Consider the following 24,852-nt stretch of genomic DNA (forward strand, 5'->3'; position numbering starts at 1 on the left):
TAGTTTCTCACCACTGCACCACAAAAGACAAAGACATGGTTCTAGTATAAATTCATGTAATGCTGATGCTTTAACTTCTACCAGCCTTTCTAATGTTTATTCTGCACACCTATTTTTGAATACAATTCCAAGGAAACAGAACCAAAGGAAAATGTGCTGTATAGTAATATACAACCACCTTAGAAAGAAAAGGAGGACTTGTGGCACCTTAGAGACTAACAAATGTATTTGAGCATAAGCTTTCGTGAGAAGCACTGCAATCACTACTCACATCCGGGTGACTTAAACATTGAACAAACCAAAACTGAAAGACTTAAAACCTCTGTTACTACAACATGTAAGGAAAAGCAGTGTTGCTACCTAGGAGTACTTTTGTGAGCAATTAAAATAGTTTAATGTAATCTTAACAGCAATATCCTGGATCGCACAAAGTAAGATCATAAGAATCTCTAAAATTAGCATGCTCCTCTCTTTTTCAGCAAGCTCCTCCCAGTCTTCAAAAAGACAGACAACTGCACTGGAGACAGATGGTCTATGCTAGAAGGATCCAGTAATTTTACTTTTATTTAAACTAGATTCCTTTTTGTTCAAGCTAGAAACTACAGGTTTAAAACAAAGATGTTAACATGAATTAACCATATGTCAAACTTGATTCCTAGTTTTTAGTGCATAATTTTCTAGAGGAAGCAAAGTGGGAAAAATTTAAACCAATACCTACCTAAACACACACACAAAAAAGCCACATGTTAAGTAAGGAAGTTTCTCTTTTCATTTTGTTAAGGAAAGTCATCGCTTTCATTCACAAATTTAAATGCATCTTTTTTTTATAGCTTGAGTACAGAAAATAAACATGCCTCTCAATATGTAATTATGGTTTTCATAAAACCCAAGCTATAAAGTCAGGAACCACAAATCACCAGCCAAACCAGCAGAAGCATGCAAATTGTTCACGTACAGTCAAATACCTAGATTAAGCTCTGAGGTCATAGCAGTTACTCAAGAATACACAGCACCAATCTGCCACAACAAGCAAGCTATTTTAGGCTTAGTATTTGCAAATTAATTCAGCTGTGCCAGATGGTTTCTTCTACTTTGTTTTTATTTTAAAAACCACATTTCTGGGTATAATTCTACAGACAAACAAAATCTGTCAAGGAAGCAGACATTTAAACATGCAACAGGGAAACTACATTTCAAAAGGTTGGCCATTTTGATTTATAGGGGCAATAAACAAACCCCTCACCTGTGTTGCCATTCAAATAATTAAAAAAAAAAAAAAAAAAAAAAAAAGTTCCTCGGGTACTATGTAAATTAAATGCATAAATGAAAAAAAGATTCTCCAACTCAGCTTTATATGGAGTAAACAATCTGTTAAAGTCACTCAAGTTACTGAAATCAAGTGTCCACATGGGGAGTTATTCTCTAATAGCTTGTTCCAGTCAATTTCCCTGTGCAGACAAGATCTACGTCATTGATTTCCCAAGCCAGAGGAACAGGAACTGCCCTGGGGAGAAGAAAATAACCTTGCTCTCTATGGAAAGAGGCAAATCTGATAAAGAAGCTTGTTGGTTGTGGCACTATTCCTTTGCAATCAGTATTGAGTCAGTGACAACATAGGCGTAAGTGAAGATTAAGAGAAGGATCTGTAAAACCTGAGCTGCCTATGTGAGGTAACTATTGATCTTTAGGTTTGTTTTTCCTAAAGGGAGGATCAGTAAACTCAACGTCTTAGACAAATTTAAGACCATCTACATTCACCTCTTGCCTGGGAAAAATATTTTGTTTGATCCTACACAAGAAACTTAAAAAAGTTACTTTTCTTTCTGAACTCATCAACCAGACACTATGGCTCATATGGTAACTAACTCTACCAGTTCTCCTCGCTTTTCTCTTTGCCAGTCTGCAAGATCAAATTCTTTTCTAGCAAACTGTTCCAGAAGCTTTGGCCAGAATCAAATTCACTTTTGGAGGAAGAGAAAACTAAGCTACAGGAAAGCTGCAGCTTTGAAACCTCATTGGTGTCAGGAATGCCTCTACCTTCTTCTATCCTGGGGTGGAATCTAATTCTTCTCTTACTCACAGACCAGGTCTCTGAGCTATAACATCCCTGTTTACCGACTGTGCTTCCTTAGCAGACCCAACTGGGTTTGGCACCTGCAGAAGAGCCTTCCCTTCATGAGTGGTGACCAGTGAGTGATTATATAGCAACACAGTACAGCTACTTCAAAACAAAGTACTGTTTATCCATCCACAGGAACACAGCAATTGGAGAAAAGGATTAACACAAAAGTCTACATGCACCTCTTCTTACCTAAAGATTAGCATTTCCTGCAAAGCTTTGTCTGGCCCCACTTATTCCAGGTACGAGTGCATTAAGTCTGCTTCCCTACAATTACTGCCTCTGGTTTTTATCTAGTCTAGAAATTCTTGTTTTGGGTTTCTTGCCTGAAGACCCCTGCCCCTGCCCTTCATGGTCTCCTTGAGGGCACCACTAACTCAAGCCATTAGCCATCATCTTCTTTAGGCGGGAGCTCACATCTCTCCCTCTAGACTAGGGATTTAGGCTGACATTCCCTTGCAATTTACTGTGATTATCCTAACAGGTCTGACTTTAGCCCAGTGCCTGCAGTTTTGCTGTTTCCCAGGGGAAGTGGCAGGGTGTACCAGTGACCAGCCAGCTTTCACAAAGCAAAATGCATTTATTTAAGACAAAAGCATTAGAGAAATCATAAAACAAACACTACATCAGCGGTGGGAGAACTACAGCCCACAGGCCAGACCCGGGCTGCCAGCCATTTTAATCCTGCCCTTGAGCTCCAGGGGCCAATCTGTGCAGCTCCCGGAAGTAGCGGCATGTCCCCCCTCTGCTCCGCATGCTGCCCCTGTCCCAATTGCTGCCCCCACTGGCCAGGAACCATGGCCAATGGGAGCTGCAGGGATGGTGCCTGAGGACGGGGCAGCATGCAGAACTGCCTGGCTGCACCTCTCCATAGGAGCCGGAGTTGGGGGGGGGGGGGGGGAAGAGAAGGACATGCCGTTGCTTCCAGAAGCCTGCACCCCTGAGCCACACACCTGCACCCCAACCCCTTGCCCCACCCCTGATCTCCCTCCCGCCCTCCAAACCCCTTGGTCCCAGCCCGGAGCACCCTCCTGCACCCCAAACCCCTCATCCCCACCCCAGAGTCCTCACCCCCCACACACACCCTGAACTCCTCATTTCTGGCCCCACCCCAGAGCCCACACCCCCTCCCAACCCCAATTTCGTGAGCATTCATGACCCGCCATACAATTTCTATGTTCAGATGTGGCCCTGGGGCCAAAAGGTTTGCCCACCCCTGCTCTACATGTATGCAAAGCTTAACAGGTGTCACCCATCTTCCACATGGAGACCCTGGTAGGTTTCAAAGTCCTTCAAACCTTTCCAGCAAGGTTTTGCCCTCTTGGTGAAGTCTCGTGAAGCTCTTTCATACAAAAACTGACATAAGTCAGTTCAGTCTGATCCTTTGTACACCTAAGTTCTTTGTATGCTGGGGCTCTTGAATCCAGTCAAAATGAGTATATGCAGTTTCCTCCATGGGTGGCACTTCTACAAACTTATTTACTTGTCTAGGGATTTGCATTAGTTATCTCCAAGTGATTTTAGTTCCTGCAGAAAGCTCTGTAACCACCCCCCATAGAGCCAGAATACCCTAGCACACAAAAGATACAAATAAAACATTTATAGATACAATATTCCATGAAAATCCCTTGGGACCATAGCATCTGGACCATCTCCACACAGTCTGAAGTTTCCATGCTTCCAACATCTCACATCTAAACCTTCCTGCAGATAGAGGTAAGGTACAGCAGAAGTTTGCTACATAAGTTCAAAAGGCTAACAGCATAAATGTAATATTCATAAAAATATTACCAGAAGCTCCCATGTCCTTCATACTTAGTAAAAGGAAAAAGTGACCCAGAGGAAAGCGCTCCCCAAAGACAGCAGCTTAATGCCCTCAACAGTAGTAGTAGACTAGCTAGGTCTACTACTTCTAGGACAAGTCTAGACCTTCCCCCCCCTCACACCATGACTAACATAGTGGTCCCCAAACTTTTTATCCCCCCGCCCCGCCAGAGCCAGAAGCAGGGCCTCAGATGGGGTAAAGGAGCTGAAGCTGGGGCCAGCAGCCAGGGCCAGGAGCAGAACTGGGTGGCGCTCCCTCTCCGCTGCCTGAGGGGAATGTGCCCTCCCAAACATGTCTCCCTAGGGTAGCACACCCCACAGTTTGGGGACCTCCACTCTAACAGCATCCCAATGCAAGAGGCTCACTGGTATCTAGGGAGTTTTAGCTAGCCTGACCAGTTCAGTGTGTCCCAATTAATTAAAAACTATCTCAGATATGCATCATGTAAGGGTATCCCTGGAAAACTTAACACACTGATCATTAATATTCTTACATGGTATATGTATAGTAAATGCCCAAGGGACCATACAAGAAATGTGGAACTAAAGTGCATTTACCAGACAAGTCTGGGGAGCGAGGAAACAGGTTTCTCCCAAAGGACAAGCTGATGCCTCCAGTCAGGTGTCATCTGAGTCAATCAGCAATTACCTGTCAAGTGACCATTCATTTGCATTGGAGAGGGTAAGAACAGATCAATTTGCATTTTAGCAAACAGCAGTGGGGGATGGAGTACTTGTGGCACCTTAGAGACTAACCAATTTATTTGAGCATAAGCTTTCGTGAGCTACAGCTCACTTCATCAGATGCATACTGTGGAAAGTGTAGAAGATCTTTTATACACACAAAGCATGAAAAAATACTTCCCCCCACCCCACTCTCCTGATGGCAACAGCTTATCTAAAGTGATCACTCTCCTTACAATGTGTATGATAATCAAGTTGGGCCATTTCCAGCACAAATCCAGGTTCTCTCACCTCCCCGCCCCCCCACTCTCCTCCTGCTGGTTACTCTGAAACCAGCAGTGGGGGATGAAACCAGCATGAAACTTCCTTCTCCAGACTCCATGTCTCCTTCCTCACAGCTTGAATGAACTTTATTTTTGGGAAGGGAGGAGGGGCAATCCATTTCACTGGATTAGAAAAGAGGTGAAAAGAACCCCAAGCCATCTTTCATCTAAGAGGACAAGGGCACATAGCACCCTGTTTGTGGAAAGTCCTGACAGTCAGTCATGCTGGGCAAAGAGAGACGCCATCTTAAACTGAGTCTGTACCTTCCTAAATTACCTTTCTTTTGGATGTGTATTTTTCACTTTCAGTATTTTGCTTGTAACCATCTTCACCTTTATTTCTTTTACTTGGCATCACTTTACCTATGTCCCGTTCTTAATAAACTTGTTTTATTTAAATCAACACAAACTCAGTGCTGTACCTGAAGTGACTGTTAACACCAGTTACTGTGGCAAGATGTTTGGTATAGACCCTTTAAAGCATATTGGTTCCCAAACTTTTCAGCATCATGTCCCCCTTTTTAATTTTTGAGAAACCCTCATGCCCCCCACCTCTCCTTTACCATCATCCAACCCCCCTTTAAACAAATTCAGTTCATAATTTAAACCCCCTGCTCGCCCCCTCCCAGGACCCCCCGCCCCCCTGGAACTCCATCCCCATCCAACCCCCCCTGCTCCCTGTCTCCCAACTGCCCCCTGGGACCTCCTGCCCCTTATCCAACCCCCTCCCCCTGCTCCCAGCCCCCTTGCCATGCCGCTCAGAGTGGCAGGACAGGCTTATTGGAAAGCCTGGGAGGTGGGCGGGCACAAGCTGCGCTGCCCATGTGGCAGCACAGATAAAGGGGAGAGGAGACAGCAGGGGAGGGGCCGGGGGCTAGCCTCCCTGGCCAGGAGCTCAAGGGCCGGGCAGGACGGTCCCGCGGGCCATAGTTTGCCCATCTCTGGTCTACTAAATAAATTTACAAAAAAATAAAAACTAAAAAATGTTTACACTGATAAAAAAAATTGTTATAAAAATTTCACAGCCTTGCACCCCCCCTTGGAATTTCCTGATGCCCCCCCCAACCCCCAAAGTTTGGGAAACAATGCTTTAAAGGAGCAAATTAACCTTATTATTCCTCCAAATGGTCCAGGAAAGGGCTGGACATTGCAGAACACATGGTTTTGAGAAAATTCAGGACTGAAAGATGCTGAAGTCACTTGGCTAAGTTGCCATCAAGGCTGGTAGTTATTACAGCATGACTGAGGTGTAACAAGCAGGCTGCCGGAATCAGAGTGCTGAGTCATAGCTGATTAACAGAAAGACACTGAGTGCATACTTCTCTGTTGGCTGTCCATGTTCAGGCTGTGAGCCACAGCAGCAGAGCATTTAAGGCACCCAGGGTTACTGGGCAAGCAGTGACACAGCCCTACACTGGTCTGGATTGCACCCCAGAACATGACACACACCCAGCAGAGATTCCTCACAGCTGCCTCCTACCCAGAAATGAGCAGGTGTTTCCAGACAGCCTGTCTCTGAATTGGCAGATGCAGTCTACCAAAGAATGGAAACTGAATAGAGTCTAATGACTCTAGAGATTGCTCATAAATATTCCACACTCAATGAAAAGGTAGTAAAGCTAAGAAGTAGCCAAAAACTTCCAGATAGCAATCAAAAAAAGCAAGGTGCTGAAAAAAAATATACTTCACAAGGGGCACAGTAAGTGACCTGGACCATCTGTGACTATAGTAAGGACAGAATGGGAAGCTGCCTCCTTGGTGCCAGTGAAAAGAATGGCTTAGAGATTAAAGCTGTGTCTCAGACTTAGGAGACCTAGCTTTGGTTCTCCCCTCTGCAACAGACTTCCTGTGTGACCTTGGGCAAGTTATTTATTCTCTGTGCCTCAATTTCCCAAAAATATAAAACTGAGATAACAGTACTTCATAACTTGCAGAGCACTTATAATTAAGACTGCAAGTCTGTTACAGAGGTCACAGATTCCACGACTTCCTGTGACCTCTGCAGCGGCTGGTGCTGGCTCAGGGGCTGCCTGAGCCAGGCAGCCCCTGGGTCAGCAGCAGCAGTTTGGGTATGGGGGGGGGGAGGACAGGGACACTTACCTGGGGGGGGGGGGGCTCCCTGGCTCCCACTGGCATGGTCCTGCAGCTCCTAGGCACAGGAGGGCCAGGGCGCTCCACGTGCTGCCTGCAGGCCCCGCCGCCACAGCTCCCACCAGCTGCGGTTCCCAGCCAATGGGAGCTGTGCATGGAGCCCCCTGGCCCCTCTGCCGTCTAGGAGCTGCAGGGACAGGCAAGATCCAGGTAGGGAGCCCCTGCAAGCCCTGCCAACTCTCCCCCTGCAACACCAGCAGGGTCCCAGGCTGCCCCCCCTCCAGAGTACCCACATCCCCCCCCCCCCCCCCCGGCCCAAGTTTTAATTGGGGTATATAGTAAAAGTCATGGACAAGTCACGGGCCGTGAATTTTTGTTTACTGCCTGTGACCTGTTCAGGACTTTTACTAAAAATACCCTTCACTAAAACGTAGCCTTACTTATAATCAATTACCTAAAATAAACACTTGTTAAAAGAATATTAAGGATGCAGAATCAAGAGCTCAAAAAAATTAGGAAATACCAGAACTAAGATTTGCCATAAAATTTTAATTCAGTATATGCATTATGAGACAGTCTTCAATAACAAGACCACAAACTACTATTTCCACAGGACCCCTGCCTAATTAATTTAACAGGACCAACTGTGCTTTGGGAATGAGTCAGGGTTGCCTAATGAACGAGTCTTATGCCTTCGTACTCCTCGGGGCATTCTGCACCAAAAAAATTAAGAATTCTGCACACATGACTTTAAAATTCTGCAAAACTCTACAAATTTTATTTGTCAAAATAACACTACATAATCATGCCAGTTTCAATTATTTTGGTAATTTATTTCAAATTACTTGTCAGCAAGTATGTCTGTAACAATACAGACAAACAAAAATTCCCCCAGGAGTAGAGAGTTAAAGAAACCCCTATCACAACCCAGTCCTGTCTCTCTGCCCCCGCCACCCCCAGAGCCTAGCCGCGGCCCCCCCCCCCTTGCCCAGACACCCGCACCCCCTGACCCTCCCGAGAGCCCAGCTGCAGGATCACCCCCGCCAAGATATCCACCACCCCTTTCCCCAGAGCCCACCCCCCCCGCCCCCCAAGCCCAGGGATCCAGAGGGATAAACAGGCTGATGCTCGATCCCAGGCTTGCACAGAGTTTCCTGCACATCACCTTTCCCTTCCCTCAGGGCATGCTGGGAAGCGCAGCTGCCAGGAACCTTCTAGCTTCCTCCCCCCTCCCATGTCTTGTGTGCGCGAGCTGGGCTCTGCCAGGGCCATCCTCTAGTGGTGGCTAGCAGCACTGCAGCCTGTATCTGTGCGGGAAAGAAATTCTATGCGCACATTAATTTCTGCAAAATTCTGCATTGCGCAGTGGTGCAGAATTGCCCCAGGAGTAGCCTGTACACACTAGCACTTACTTAGGTATAACTTAAGTCACTCAGTGTTGTGGAAAAACCACCCCACTGAGCGATGTAATTTACACCAACCTAATTGCTGGTGTGGACAGTGCTCTGTCGGCAGGAGAAGCTCTCCCACTGACATAGCTACCGCCACTCAGGGAGGTGGAGTAATTATGGCGACGGGAGAGCTCTCCAACTGGCATAGAGCAACTGCACTAGCAGAGTTACAGCAGCACAGCTACATCGATACAGCTGCACTACTGTAGCAATACTAGTGTAAACTAACCCTCTTAAATTGGCCAAGTTTTCACAGAGAATGTGAAAGACACATCCCTGACATAAGCACAACCCCCTGCCAAGTGTCAAGTCCCTGCTCCAAAGCATGGAGACACTCTTCTTCGTGTATGCACAACGTGCCTCAGGTGGCATGTGACTAGGATTCACCACCAAATTTGGATCATTAGCTTCCCTGGCCCAGACCAGGTACTATCAGGGAGTGTGACATGAACACTGATCCATGCCCCTATGGAGACACTAAAGCACCTCGAACAGTTTAAGAATTTTTTTTTTTAAACAGACAAAATAAATGTATTTTTTCTCATCCCTATTCTGAGAAATAACCACCATTTTAGCCGAAGCTTTCCAAAAAAATCAGCTCCAACAGTTTAAGACTGGCAAAGTTATAAGCCACTGAACACACAGCCTTATAATGGAAAATATCGTGTAATCTTAACTGCGTCCGTGGTAACAACCATGTAGGAAGGCATAACAAATTGAATGAGATCGGACACAAAGTAAAACTATAATGGGGTGCAAATGAGACAAGCTAACTTCTTGGAGATCCTTCTACTGGGAATTATCTCCATCATATCAGAATGCTTTAAAATGTGTACCCCATAAAAGTGTATCCTCTAGTCCAAGTCAGCAGGGACTGAACTTCAAAAAAAGTGCCAAAGTGCAAAGAAGGAAGACCAATATTGTAGACCAAACAGCTAATGGTATAGCAAGCAGAGTTTCAAAGATTGTTTAGGTTAGAAGACCTCCACTTAAACAGGAGGATTTCCAGGTTTAACCAAAGAGGTCGGCAAGGTCTGTCAGGGAGAAAGAACAGAGAAGAAACTTTTTTTTATAATTTAGTTTGACATCTATCCCAGCAAAATAACAGACTAGCCAATACCAAACTGGGTCAATAAAGAATTAAAGGACAAAATAATTAATGCCAAATCGACACGGTTTCATTGAAAATAGGCCTTGTCAAATGAATTTGATATTAAATTGACATGATTACAAGTCTGGTTGATAAAGGCAGCTGTGCTGACAGTACCACGTGATAGTCTCAGTAAAAAAAAATTAGCATACAAAAAAAATCAATGCCACATTTTAACACAATTAGAAGATGAGAGATCTCCATTAACAATTACATACTGAGATATATCACCCAAGTGGCAGCATTTCGAGTGGAGTCCTGCAGAAATCAGTTCACTGCCCAACACTATCCATTTTTTTTTTTAAATCAACAATCTGGAAGAAAAAGTCATTGCTGACAGAGTTTGTAGATGACAGAACCTGATGGAGTCAGGTTGTTGATAGAGTGATCCACATCATTTGGTAAGCTGGGCACAGACAGACAACATGCACTATAATACAGTCAAATGCAAGGACATACATGTGTCTAGGAACACAAGCTATACTTAAAGAATGGAAGATTATGCCTTGGAAAGCAATGACTTTGTAAAGGACTTAAGGGTCACTATCGATAACCAACAGAACATGAATTCTCAATGCAATGCTGAGGTAAAAAGACTATAGACCCATGTTTGGTGTTTAAACAGAATATTGACCAGAGGGAGGGAGGCAACATTACTTCTGCATACAGCATTGCTGAGAACACTCCTGGAATACTACATCCAGTTCTGGATGTTGAAAGTTTGTGGGGTTTCAGAAAAGACCCACAAAAAATTGAGATCTGGAAAAGTGTCTTAGTGAGAAACTTAAGGAGTACTCAGACCATGAGCTGAGCCTTTACAGGGTGAAAATATCTAATACAGGGCCAAGGTGGAGTTGGCTGAACATATAACAGGCGTTATTTGGTTAATTATGTATTGCTCTCACAGCAATGATGATAATGAGGCCCCAAGACTTGTCTTTCAGCATAAACAAGCATTAAGTTTGAAACTTACTACTAGACAAAAATCTCTCAGTAAAATTTGATCTACTCCTTTTCAAAATCACAGCACTTTGGGTGGAAAAAAAAAAAATGAGCCGTCATACAGACCAAGACTGGATCTCTCTTTCTAAAAGAAATATTATAGCTCAAAACAGATGATGATGGGCTTGATGCAGGAAATTACTTGGAAGTTCTCTGGCCTGTATTATTCAGGAGCTCAAACTAGAGCAGGGGTGGACAATGGACCGCGGGACCATCCTGCCCGTCCTCTGAGCTCCCGGCCGGGGAGGCTGCCCCCAGCCCCTCCCCTGCTATCCCCCATCCCCTGCAGCCATGCTGCTGCGCAGGCAGCGTGGCTTGCGCCCGTCCACCTCCCAGGCTTTCAAATAAGCCTGTCCTGCCGCTCTGAGCGGTCTGGTAAGGGTAAGGGGGGGGGGTGTTGGATAAGGGGCAGGAGGTCCCGGGGGGCAGTCAGGACAGAGAGCAGTTGGATGGGGCGGAGGGGGTCAGGAGACAGGGGGTTGGGTCCCAGGGGGCAGTCATGGATGGAGGTCCCAGGGGGCAGTCAGGGGACAGGAGGCAGGGGGGTTGGATAGGCATGGGAGTCCCGGGGGGCCTGTCTGGGGGCGGGGGGGAGTTGGATAGGGTGTGGGGTCCCAGGGGGGGCAGTTAGGGGCAGGGGGCCTCAGGAGGGGGCGGTCAGGGGACAAGGAGAAGGGGGGGTTGGGAAGTGTGAGGGGCGGATAGGGAGCGGAGGACAGGCTGTTTGGGGAGGCACACCCTTCCCTACCCGGCCCTCCATACCGTTTCGCAACCCCAATGTGGCCCTCAGGCCAAAAAGTTTGCCCACCCCTGAAATAGAGGATCATAAATGGTCCCTATGGTCCTTATGATCTGCAAAGAACTGAAATTCTACTAACAATTAAGAAATTAAACAATTGCAAGGCATCCACATTAGCAACTTAAGACTACAAACAGAGTAAAGAACTAGTAGCATGTAAATAAAAAACCAAGCCAATTTAAATCAAAAATTAATTTAAGAGTAATTTTTTATCCAAACTAGTCTATGCACAAGTGTGATGAAGAGAAAAATCAAAATGCATGAAAAGTTACATTAATTGACAGGATGGGATTTAGTAATTATAACTGCAGTTTATCAACTGAAACTGTGTCCCCAAGTCAACTAACAGATCATCTTTTTGTGGACTCACTATCATACACAGGATAGGGCACTCAGACTTCAATTACCCATACACCTGAGTGTCAAATATATGAATTTAGAGAATACTTAATTACAGAAAACAGGAAAATAAACCTACCAAAGTAGAAAAGTTGTATATAACTAGAAGTGTGTCCAATCATGAAATCTAAAAACTTAACATCAGTTAAAGTCCAACACTCAAGAATTAGGAAATGCCAGAATTTAAGTTGCTTGTGCAGTCTTAATTCTGTTCTGGATGCGTACACATTATGATAAAGTCTTTAATTACATTATCACATTTTTTCCCACAGTACCCCCTTCCTCATTCAATTCACAGGACCGATGTTGTTCTGAAACAGTTGTAAAATTTCTTTTTATCCTCATCGTTTGAGGATAAGCACAAGCATACAGGGTGGGAATCAGGAGTCCCTGAGTCTGAAATCTACTTTTGCTGTTAACTCAACTAGTGGCCTGTGGAAAACCAGTCTTTCTGTAGGTTTCCACATCTGTAAAATGGGGTAGTAACACATACACAGGGGTGTTGTGAGGATTAACTAATGTCTATAGTCTAATGTCCGATTCCCACCCCATATGCTTATTCCTCCAGACCACACTGCCTTACTGCCAAAGGTGCTGAGCATCAACAGTTCCCATCAAATTCAGTTACAGCTGTGCACGCTCAGTCCTTACACACACACAAAATCGGGCCCAAAGGTCACAAAATGAGTATACATTCAATTGACCACCTGAGAAAAAACTGATCTAAGTGATTTGCCCAGCACCAAACAGGAACACTGTGGCAGAGGCAGGGATAGAATTCAGTTCTCCAGGATGGCATTCAACTGACTAAACCATTCTTTATTATTTGTATTGCAATAATGCACAGGTACCCTAGTAACAGACCAGCACCCCATTGTGCCAGACGCTGATCGAACATATAAGACAGTCTCTGCCTCAAGAAGTTGACAAAGTAAAAGACAGAAGAATGATGCAAGTGGGGGGACAACAAGGAAATAATTCTCCTTCCTACATTCCACTATCTCATTCTCCATACTTTCCAACTTTGTAACAGAAGAAACAGGATCCTACAAACAGATTCCTTCATTCTAAGCACTGTCCACCCCCCACCCCATATTTTAAGTGAGGCAGGGATCCTATGGAATAAATAATGTGAGCATCCCTTGAACCCATTATCTCCTCACTCAGGCAATGTACCTCCCAAGTACGTGGATGCCCACACAAGCCATTCAGCCATAGCTGACCACTGTTATGAGTCTTCTATTCCTCCTCCCTCCTACACAGGATAATGTAATTAATAGCTTGGAACTGTCCTGGGGATGAAGCTTGGAAACTAAGTGGTGCAGCATATAGTGTGCTCCACTTCTATCAAACCCAAAACAAACAAACAAAAAAAACGAACAGATTACAGAGAACACCAGCTAGTAGACAGGATCACCAATTTATCACATATCCTTTGGTGCTGTCTCATGATAGCTCCTTTCACCTCAGAATCATTTAACTACTCCATTGCCCTCTGCTGAAGTTTACTATTGCTTCCTGAATGAGGATAACCCCTTCTCATATCCTCCTCTCCCAAAAAGTATCTTCACCACTCCTGATTTACACAAAATAATCTGACTGAGGCATTAGAAAAGAGCCACATCCTCCTTGCTAAAAGAGAGCAAGATTAACATCTACCCTCATAGTGGGGAAAAAACGCCATCCTCTCTCTGAACAATTCGGGCTTGCTCTCCTGCTCCTGGAAGATGCCCCTGACTCCCCCAAGCCTTTAATACATTAAAAACTGTCTATTTTCACCATAAAAGCCCTCTAATCACATCTTTCTGTAAATCCATAGTATGCAAGCTAATTTGTCTTCCTTTGATTTCCTCCCCGTCCCATTCTAATTCCCTCACTTTCTAGGTCTCTGTATTTTCACTTATTTTCCTTTTTTCTACTAATTTTCTAAGGTGTTAATTAAGTATTGTTAAACCGTGCTCTGATAAAATTCAAACGTATGAAAAATTTAGTGAAAAATCAATTAAGGTGGCTACAGGCAATCCCCATCCAATTCACAGAATATAGAAAAATCTGTGTTTACTCTGAAACATAATGACAGGACTCTAGATGCCAGAGTTAGAAAAACAGTGAGATAATCAATAAAAAAAAAAAAAAAAAAAAACACAAGCTAATGTGTTTATTCTACAATTCCAAAACTTCCACCCCTTTCTGGGTGTCAAACCCCTCCCCCCTAACTTACCAAAAAGTTCCAAGTTTACAGGAAAGTGTCCACAAACTTTGAAAGAAGATTCCTGTGATAGCATAAAAATGATTTAAAAGAGAGGTTTATTACGCTGACTATATTTTGAATTCAGTAGGAAAATAAAGGCTTGTTAGTTTGTTTTTTTAATTTAAATGCTACCTCAGACTTCCATTCTATGGCACCATAGTGCTATACCTCCCAGGGAGCCTTGCTGCAGAATTTAGAATATTTTAATACAAACTAGAAAACGGGAGGCCTCTTAACTACATGAAAACCCACCTCGCTACCACATGTGATGCAGTTGTGATCAGTTAAGCCAGTGGTTCTCAATCAGGGGTACATCAGCTCATCTAGATATTTGCCTAGTTTTATAACAGGCTACATAAAAGGCACTAGCAAAGTCATTTTTCAGTAACAGTGTGCTGTGACACATATTTTTAGGTCTGGTTTTGTAAGCAAGTCATGTTTGTGTGAGGTGAAACCTGGGGTACACAAGACAAATCAGACTCCTGAAAGGGGTACAGTAGTCTGGAAAGGTTGAGAGCCACTGAGTTAAGCCACTCAAAGTTAGTTTTTGAAAGGAGGAGCTCAAAGATGAGGATCAATCTGACTGTTCATATAGACCAGAATTAGTGTTAAGAAAGTGATTTCTTATGAGACCTCTCTCTTTTTAAACTCAAACATAAGGTAGGCTGCGAGCTGGATTTTAGGTTAAACACTTCCAGGCAGGACAATTAACCTGCAAAAGCATGATTCTTAGGTTAGAACAGTGAGCAGATGGAATGGGGGAGAGCTCATCTGGAAAAAACATGCAATGTATACAGAAAAACAGGAACCTGAACCATTTAGCCAAGTTAATTATTATGATGAAGGACTTTTGAAAGCATATCATAGATATGGCATGAGACAAGCAGTGCATCTCTGTCTACAAAAAACACCAGGGCACAGCTCTTTGAGGGGCGGGGAGTTAGTAAAATAAACAGAGAAACATGAAAAGTACACAAAGGCTGCTAAGTGAGAAAGGGTGACATGAGACACTTGAGACTAGAGGCTCTGTTCTTGACATGCTGTCTGCCAAGAAGATCAGAGAACAATGAGATATGCTGAATCTGAGAAGATCTGGTCTTCAAGGAATCTCTTCTTATTTCCCTACAAAGATATGAGCGGTACCTAGAAGAGCTTTGGCAGACAAGATATGTTGTGCATAACATTTATTTTGTTTGAATAAGATTACTTTTGCTCCCCAAAAGTCTAATTTTACTACAGCCAAGACGATTTTAGAGAATGAAATTTTGGAATCTGTACGCAATTTTTAAAATACACTGCATGGACACATTTTAGTTACATAATTTCCATGTATAAAAACAAATTAAAAGTTCTGTTTTGCAGAAAAGAACCAACTCAATAAGATATGCTACAAACCCCTGGGAATCAGAAAACAAGGTCTCTAGTTATGGACTCTAGATTCACCTACAAAGCCACTACATTATCAGTACATAACAAGTTTCAGAGAAGCGGCCATGATAGTCTGTATCCATAAAAAGAAAAGGAGTGCTTGTGGCACCTTAGAGATGAAGTGAGCTGTAGCTCACGAAAGCTTATGCTTTAATAATTTGTTAGTCTCTAAGGTGCCACAAGCACATAATAAGTCACTAAAAGAAACTGACCTTCTGATACATCAGTATGAAAGATGTTTAAAAAAAGGAACTCTAGCGTAGTGAACTGTTTAAAAAGGAAAGTCTCCTTAAATGTCTTGGGAAATATGCACCATGCTTCAGATTAAGATTTTACCACAGAATTCCCCACAGAATTTAGAAATTCATCTAAAGAATTAAATAGTTATCCCAATGGTTACAAAGAACCATCTGAACGTGACCTTGGTGCTGTATTGTTTCTCTGCAGACTTTGCTCCTGTGGGAATTCTGCGCCACTGCACACATGCATAATTAATGTGCCGTTCATATTTAATTTTTTCACAGAAAATAGCTTCCGCTGGAAAGTTCTGCAGCTCTGCTTTTGCCCACCATAGACCGCTGTGGCACTTGAACAGAACACTGTCCTGCCAGCTAAGGAAGAAAAAGAACCTGCAGTGCCTTCTTCACAATGCCTGTCAGGCCAGGTCAGGAGACAGGGGATACAGTATGGGACTGTTGGGGGAGAGGGGAGAAGGGGGCCACAGACAGGGGCTCATAAAGGCTAGCGGGGGAGGACAGACCGGGGTAGGGGCTGAATGGGAATGGAGGCGCAGGGCCACAGGGGGTGGCTGATTGGGGGCACAGACATATGGGGAAGGAGCTGCAAGGACACATGGGGGTGCAGGAACACATGGGATTGACTGAATGGGAGACGCTAGAGGTCAGCCAGAGTCTGCATGGGGGAAGCTCCCTAACAATCCTTTCCTATCCCCCCCAAAAAAACCTGTTCCATACTTTTCCCCACCCATACTCAACAACCCTCCAAGTTCACACCCAGACTCCTTTCCAGCAATTACTTCCCTCTCCTGCAGCTACTCCATTACCCCTGACTCCCCCAAGCCTTTGCATTGCTTCTGGGGGATGCGGGAAATACAGTTCTGTATTGTAGTTTAAATGAATTATTACTCAGAGTTCTGTATTAATATGCCTAGAAAGGAATCTATTTGTCAAAAACATTTCCTGAATTTTTGTTGTCATCTGTATTGTTACAGACATACTTGCTGACAGATATTTTGAAATAAATTACCAAAAAAATTGAAACTGGTGTTAGGGATGTAAATAGCATTTTAAAAAAGTAAACGTTTAAACTACTAAGAGTCTACTGGTTAAACGTTTAACCATTAGGCTCCACTTCCACCCCACACCCTGGATGCCAGCTGCCAGCCCTGTGCCCAGGTACTCCGCTCACTGCCGGCCCCGCACGGCTCTGCTGCCGCCCTGCGCAGGGACCCCGGGGGCAGGGCCAGTGGCAGAGTCTCGCAGCTCAGGTTAAACATCAACAGGAATACCTTACCGATAACAAGGATGCTTATCGGTTAACCAGTTAACATTTTACATCCCAAATTTGTGTGATTATATTCTGTTATTTTTACAGAAGAATATGTAGAATTTTAAAATATTGTGTGCAGAATTTGTAACTTTTTGGTGCGGCAAGTCTTACTCATGGGGAAATGGACAATAGTTCCAAGACGCGAATTGCCCAAGTTCAGTAGGGAATTCATATTGAAGTCTTCTGTTGACAACTTGAACCACTGACATTACTATTTCCAGGGTGGATAAAAATAAAACTGTCTTTAGATACATTTTTTCCTCAAAGCATTTTATCAAAAAAATCCGATTTTAAAAAAAATCTGTTTTTTTGATAAAATACTTTGAGGAAAAAAACGTATCTAAAGACAGTTTTAATTAAGGTACATTATAGCCCAAAGATATCTCATCATGGAATAGGGATTATAAATTCTAATTCTATAGTATGAGACAATATATTTGTGTAATGTTTAAGAAAAGTTTTGTAAATGAGTTCCAATAGTTCATGGATTAGGGACCCAATCTTATGGGGTTCCAGGGGCTTCTATATAGATTATTTAGGTTAATATTTCTATCTACCTAATGGGACTCAGTGCTCAGTCTAGAAGATACCATCAGAGATGCTTAGTTTTGCAGTTCTCAAACTGTGGATTTGTGTCTCCAGAGGTAACATGCCTGTTAACAGCAAAAATGTTTTAAAATAAATATATAGGTGAGAAATAACAGACCTCAACCCTATTGTCCCTCTGCAATTTTGTGTACACAGAGTCAATCCCTTACCTCTCTCTAAAAGTGCAAAGTTTCAAAAAGTTCAATGAATAGAAGATTGTTAGGGGCGGAATAGATCTGGACAAGGAGAAGAAGTCTGGAGATAAATGTGAGAAGCAAGGGACAGACAGTAGAAACAAAAGGGAAACTGTTTGAGCAGCATATTCCAGAAGTCTTGAGGTCTGAGTGTAGCCTTCATTGATTTGAGATCTACCATACCATTCTCTCACTAGAAGGGAAAACCTATAAAAAGCAGCAGTCCGTAAAAGAGACCCAGTTTGGGAATAAGAACCATTCAAGAAAGATATGTTTCATGATGATGTTTTAAAGAAAGTCACACCAGTGAACTGGTGGAAGTCACTTAAGCACTTGGATTCAGAGACTGTTGAAGTGACAATCTCACTTAACAGCAGTAGCTTCTTCTGCCAGTATAGAAAGAATATTTTCTTCCTTTGGACTAATTCATTCCAAATTGAGAAATCATTTGGGACCTGAAAAAGCAGGAAAGCTTGTTTTTCTTTTCCAGATTATTAACAAACAGGAAAATGAAGGTGAAGATGACTGAGTTAGCTGCAGAAGCCAATATTTTAAGTTTCCCACGCTGACCTGGCTGACATTTTTTAAAAAACCCAACAAATTAAATCAACTATTTATATATTTTAGTTTAAAACAATTGTAACAAAAACAAACCTGATTGTAAAAAACTTGAATGTTTAAATTCAAAAATGCATATGCTTGTTTTGTTAAAATGTGTGTTTGCTGTTGAAGAAAAAAAAAACAGAATACATAACGTTGTTGTTTTAGTTAAACAAAACAATTTAAATGTCTGTCTGGTGATCGTCTCCTCCTAATACAGCATGGAAAGAAAATCCTCCAAATATTAATGATTAACCTGTTGAATTGGAGATAGATATTTATGAAGTCATTGGGAGATGAACTGCTTCAATTACCTTTGGTAAATGAAAAAAAACCAATCATTCATTTATTTTCTGATATAGCTGTAAAACTAATCTGAAAAGTTTTCAAAACAAATCACTTTAAGAATGTATTGTATGTACCTTTTAAAAATGAAACTTACATCTCTGAGTTGTAAAGACTATGTATTAAGGTTATAACAACCAACAAGAATGCACTTTTATGTAGAAATCCATGATTAAACCAAGTCTTCCTGACTAGTGATTTTAAATCAAATTGATTTAAATCAAATCCACCCTATTTCACTATTAATCATTTTAGCAGAAACACCTAGAATCACAGAACAGATTAATAGAATATCAGGGTTAGAAAGGACCTCAGGAGTCCAACCCCCTGCTCAAAGCAGGACCAAGCCCCAATTTTTGCCCCAGATCCCTAAATGGCCCCCTCAAGGATTGAACTCACAACCCTGGGTTTAGCAGGCCAATGCCCAAACCACTGAGCTATCCCTCCCCGCTAATATTTGGCTGCCCTAGACTGAAATAGCAGGTTTGCTTCTGTTCACCCCAAACCTAGCTCACATGGTTTATACATGGTGGATGGATCTATCCGATTCCACAAGCCTAAGTAAACATTTTAAAGTAATTACATTAGCTATCAAATTTTATGGAGGAGGGAAGGGTTGGTCCTCAAAGAAGTCATTCTTGGGGGATTATAAATTGTCAGTGCTTAAAGCACCCATTTCTTGAGTAATGGAAATTGGGATATAAAGAAACGGGAAAGGAAGACTTAAATATTAAGGAAAAATTAGAAATTAGATGAGCAAGTCGACTTAGAAATTACTCAATCAAAAAACCAAACACAATTATGTTAGTGTTTCCATATATTGTTAGAGCAAATTCTTTAAGAAAAACACCCCACATTGTCCCATCAGTTTTCCTATAGTTTCCACAGATTTAAAAAGTCAAAATGTAACTGAAAGGGAAGCTGACAAACAAGGTACCAAAAAAAAAAAAAAAAAGCTTTCCACAAGAAACTGGCCCAGGTCTTCATCCCATTCCTTTTGTTTATCTTTGTCTTCCCCAAACTCTTCATGTGTGTCATTTCTGTTAGAGATCTAGCTTTAGGGCTTATGTTGCTGACACTACCAGGAGCAGTGTTTATACAACTTACTGCCAAAAAACTTCATTAATGCAGAGTTAAGAGTGACTCACCCTGATGAGGCATAGCCATTTTCAAAACAATATGAGCAGGCATGTCAATTTTAGAGCACTAAAACAAAAAAATCTAAAAAATCAGCTTTTCAAAATAAAAGCTCAGCTCTTGGGGCAAAACTTGTAAAAGAACTTCCTTTAAAGCCTTTTAGCCCAAATAGAATCACATCAGAGAGTATTCATGCGCACAGCAATCATTCTTGGAAACCTGACAAGGGAAGGACTGTACCAAAAATCTCTTCCCTACCTAGGTACATGTAGCCCATAGACTAGAGGTGGGCAAACTGGGGCCCGTGGGACTGTCCTACCCAGCCCTTGAGCTCCCAGCCAGTGAGGCTAGCCCCAGGCCCCTCCCCTGCTGTCCCCCAGCCTCAGCTTGCTGCGCCACCCGCACTCTGGCCCGCCGCTCCTGCCGGGTCCCATGGGGCAGTCAGGGGACGGCTGGATGGGGCGGAGGTTCGGGGCAGGGGCAGGGGACAGGGAGCAGGGGAGGTTGGACAGGCGTGGGAGTCCCGGGGGCCTGTCCAGTCAGGGTACAGGGAGCAGGGGGGGTTGGATGGAGTGGAGGTTCTGTGGGGGATGGACAATCAGGTGACAGGGAAAAGGGGCAGTTGGATAGGCATGGGAGTCCCAGGGCCTCCCATGCCTATCAGGGGGTGGGGGTGTGGACAGGGGTCAGGGCAGTCAGGGGAAAGGGACTGGGGGGGGTTGGATAGGGGGTGGGGTACCAGGGTTCAGTTAGGGGCGGGGGTCCCAGGAGGAAGCAGGAAGGGGACAAGGATCAGGGGTGTTGGATGGGTCAGGGGTTCTGAGGGGGGCGGTCAGGAAGTGGGAGGGGGCAGAGGCCAAGCAATTTGCGGGGGCACAGCCTTCCCTACCTAGACCTCCGTACAGTTTTGCAACCCCGATGTGGCCTTTGGGCCAAAAAGTTTGCCCACCCCTGCCACAGACCCTGATGTGTGCCAATTTATAGAACCAGACAGAACCGCTAATAAATCGGTTTGGTGCACACTAGTCCCATGGTCCAGGCTCCAGTGTTGGGGGCAGAGGAGTGTCTGAATGGAACCCCTGAACCAAATGAGCCCACTAACCCTACCCTCAGGCCCTGATGAGGTACAGCAGATTTCAAGATAATTTGAATATGCATGTGGATTTAGAACCATTTGAAGCATTGATTGTTAACAAGGTTGAACTAAATTCAACCGCGTTAAATCAAGCTGCCTAGTAAAATCCATCACATAATTAGTAGCCAATATGACCTATAAACCATGCACCCCTATTGTATAATAGATGTATAATTAGAAGTACTGAGGCTCATTCACACTTGTATGTCATTTCTCTGGAGTGAAGCAACCCAGTTGTACAAGGGTCCTGTCCACACATTCATTGTGTGCTCTGTCTTCAAGGAGGTTCAATTAAACACAATCAATTTCCTGTGTTCAGTTTTGCCAAGCACAACAAGTCAGCTACAGAAGTTAGTAGGACCAAAGCCTTAGGAGACTAGAATGTGCCTTATCCTAACACAATTCCATGTGATAAAGCCATTACAAGTAAAACATTTAAAAACTTATTTAGCTCACTGGTAACATTCTGTTCAACAAGTGCATTACTTTACACACATTGCTACAATAACTGCAGTATACATTAAAATATTTTAAATGTAAATGTCAGCCTGTTACTACAAAGCAAACTGATCCATTTACATTCCAAAAATCCTATCAGATTTACACGAGAGCTTCAGATTTTCTTATGCCCGAAGCGAAGCCTATCACCACTCTTGCCAAAGGTTAGACTCAATTTTCAAAAGATGAGTTATACTAAAACTAAAACATTTAGCTATATAAAGAAGAGGGAAGACTGAAGTCTTAAATATTTCTTCCTCCCATGTATATACAACAACTTTTTGTGTATTCAGTAAATTTATTAGAGAAGTAATTACAAGGATACAAACCATTAAGAACAATGACCAAATTCAGAGATTAATTTGACCTGATACTTTCAGTACCATCACTATACTGGATGACCCACACCTCTTTCTGTCATGCCCTCACCACACATACAAACCCACATCTTTAACTGCTCTAAAATGCCCAATATGTTCATTAAGATGTATGGTAGTTGAACTTTATGAAGTCCAGAGATTACTATAAGACTCCAACTGTTTCATTAGTCAGAAATGCTGACAGAATTAGCCCTTTGTGCACTTATCACTTTGAGCACAATGGGTAGAGACAGTCTCTAGACAATGACACACCTCTCACATACCACATTAAAAACAAATGAACCTTATTTCCATTGAGAAAAAGTTACTCTATGTCTTGAGCTTCAGGAGTACCAGCCAGCGGCCAGGTTTAATGAATATAATAGAATGCAATATCCTTTGCACTGATTTGAAATGTCATTTTTAAGACACTGAACACACCATTCTTTACTTCAGCAACTAGATACCAGAATCCTGTCAAAAACTGAATCCCTGCTTCAAAAAGCTACACCCAAAATCCATTTCCAGAAAATAATATGTGAAGCAATTCTATTTTAGCCACTTTGGAATTCCATTAACCTGGGTAAAAGCAGAAAGCAAACACTAAGTAAAATCTGGTTGATAAATATGACAAATGCACTGAAAATACAAATTTAATATACACTATAAGGTGAACTTTGGGTTTGCATTACTAATAGTCATTATTTCTGAAAATTGTTTAAAGATATTAGCAGTTACTGTCAAATAAACATATTTGCATTAAATAACAGCTGCAATCTCTTTGTAATTATTTATCATAGCATTACAAAGTGGAGAAATCACTAGTTTCTTTACAGGGAGGACATATTTGCTTGTTTCATAAGTCAGTGATGCAAAAAAATGGAGAAAAATAACATGGGGTCTGCTAAAAATGGTGTATCATTTCTACAGCTCCACAATGCGAAAAAGGTGTGCTGCAGACATGGGGTTATATTACTTCAAGGCTTCAATCCTACCTGGATCAGAAAAGTGCTTAAAAACAGTGCTGAATGTTCAGGAATGTTAAAAGGTTTGCATATAACTAATAAATATCAGGTTAGCACTCAGTTCTTGCCATTGGATCCTAATTATTGTTTGTAATTTTTATAAAGTTCATGTGTACAAAGTACCAGATGCATATATTTTTAAGAATTGAAACAAACTGCATAGTTTTGTTTAAATATGCTTAATATTTAAACATTTCATAGAAAAGTAATCTTTGAGTATCCTGTTATACCACAAATGTCAAAAAGAGAGTGTGTCCTGTTTGGGAACAACTCTGCAAAATCTTTAACATGTGAATAGACCTTCAGTGAAGTTAACAGGATTATTCACATGATATACAATTTCCAGCCCCAGGAGAAGAGCAAAGTTAATTGTAAAGCATTTAAAAAGTTTACCATGTCTCCAAGGATCTTTAGGCTCCAGAGATCCAGACACTATGTCCTCATCCGAGGGAAATGTTACCCGCTTTGCCCCATGCTTGAGTTTTCCATCTTCAGAAGGTGGAGAAGCCTCCACTTGTTGATCACCCCCTGGACTGGGGGCTTCTGAGTCCAAAGAACAGTTATTGGAAGGCGGAGATGCCAACTTTTCCTGTGAGGGGGAAAGAGGGGCCTGCAGCAGAGATTTTTCATTTCTCCCGGGACATCCTCTGGCGGCAGCTGCCATCTCTGGCAAGTTTCTCCTCTCTGCAGCCAAGTGAGGGTTACCAGAGGCATCCTCATTCGCTGACAATGCTTCCTGAAGTGGATGGCTCACGACCAAAGAAGTCTCTTTCCCCTGCAACCTCTCCTCTCCCAGATCTAAGCCCTCGGGCTCCTTCAAGTCCCTCTTTGCAGAGGGCACAGTTGCATGGTCCACCGTTTCCCCGCTGGGAGCGTTTCCTGAAGCCGGTGAGCTGGGTTTTGAGGGGAGGATCTCGGCATCCAGATGGGAGAGGAGAGCCATGCCCAAACTTTCCTGGAGTTTCACCCCCAAGTGGCCTCCCGCAGCATCCTCTCCCGCCTGCGAGGCGGCCCAGGGCTCAAAGCCGCCCAGTGTCTCCTCTTCCTTCGGCGGCCCCGGGGGCGGCAGCAGCAGCAGCCGCCGCCGGTCCCGCTCAGCGGCACTCCCCGGCTGCCTGGGGGGGACCTGCACACACTCCATGGCTGCACTGGCGGGGCAGGCAGGGCGTGCGCGGGGCCCAGGGGCTCTCGCTCCCTCTCCCTCTCCCCTCCTCATGCGGGCCCAGGAGGCATTACTCCCGGGGCGCCCCCTCCCCCGCACAGCCGCTCTGGGCCCGGGCCGCTCCCGCCCTGCGCGCCGAGACCCGGCAGCGCCAAAGCGGCCGGCGAGGTCTCCCCGGCCGGGCTGAGGGGCCGCGGCTGGGCTCGGCCGGCAGCGGGTGCAGAGCAGGCCGCGCCCCGGAAAGCCGCCGCCGCCGCCCCCGCCGAGCGCAGCCCGTGACTGGTGCGGACCCGGGAGAAGCCGCCGCCGCCAGCCGAGTGCGCCAGCGACCTGCCCATCCGCGGCAGCACTTTCTCCAAGGACTTGGGCCCGAGGCGCTGCTTCCACCCCACGCGGCACCTCGGACGGGCTCCTGCGGCCCTGGCTTGCTCACAGAGCCAGCCTGCCGCCGCGGGACGCTCCGGGGACTGCTCCGCCTTATGGCGAATCAGCGGCTGGAATTCCTTATACACACACGGCGGCGGCCGCCGTGGCCTGGAGAAGATGTCTGCCGCTTCGGCGCAGCACTTTCAACGCAGAGACCCCAGGATGGAGCCGCGTTCAGGGGGGGGGGAGCTGAGCGCCCCCTACAACAGCAACCCACGCGGCTATCGCTGGTCTCCGCTGGAGATCGCGGACAGGGCGAATCTGCTGCTACTAATAAACAGAGTGCAGCCAGT

General features: G+C 44.0%; 1 protein-coding gene across 1 annotated transcript in view; it reads right to left on the reverse strand.

The window, feature by feature from the left end:
• Positions 1-24,190, reverse strand: part of PPP1R37 (protein phosphatase 1 regulatory subunit 37) — a 157,671-nt gene extending 133,481 nt beyond the window's left edge. Inside the window, exon 1 of the mRNA XM_074937342.1 lies at positions 23,365-24,190. Within this exon, the coding sequence (XP_074793443.1) occupies positions 23,365-24,187 (823 nt within the window). The 5' untranslated portion in view covers positions 24,188-24,190. The remainder of the gene's footprint in view (positions 1-23,364) is intronic.
• Positions 24,191-24,852: the final 662 nt, after the last annotated feature.

Source organism: Natator depressus, chromosome 23, assembly GCF_965152275.1.
Source record: "Natator depressus isolate rNatDep1 chromosome 23, rNatDep2.hap1, whole genome shotgun sequence".
Classification (NCBI taxonomy): Eukaryota; Metazoa; Chordata; order Testudines; family Cheloniidae; genus Natator; species Natator depressus.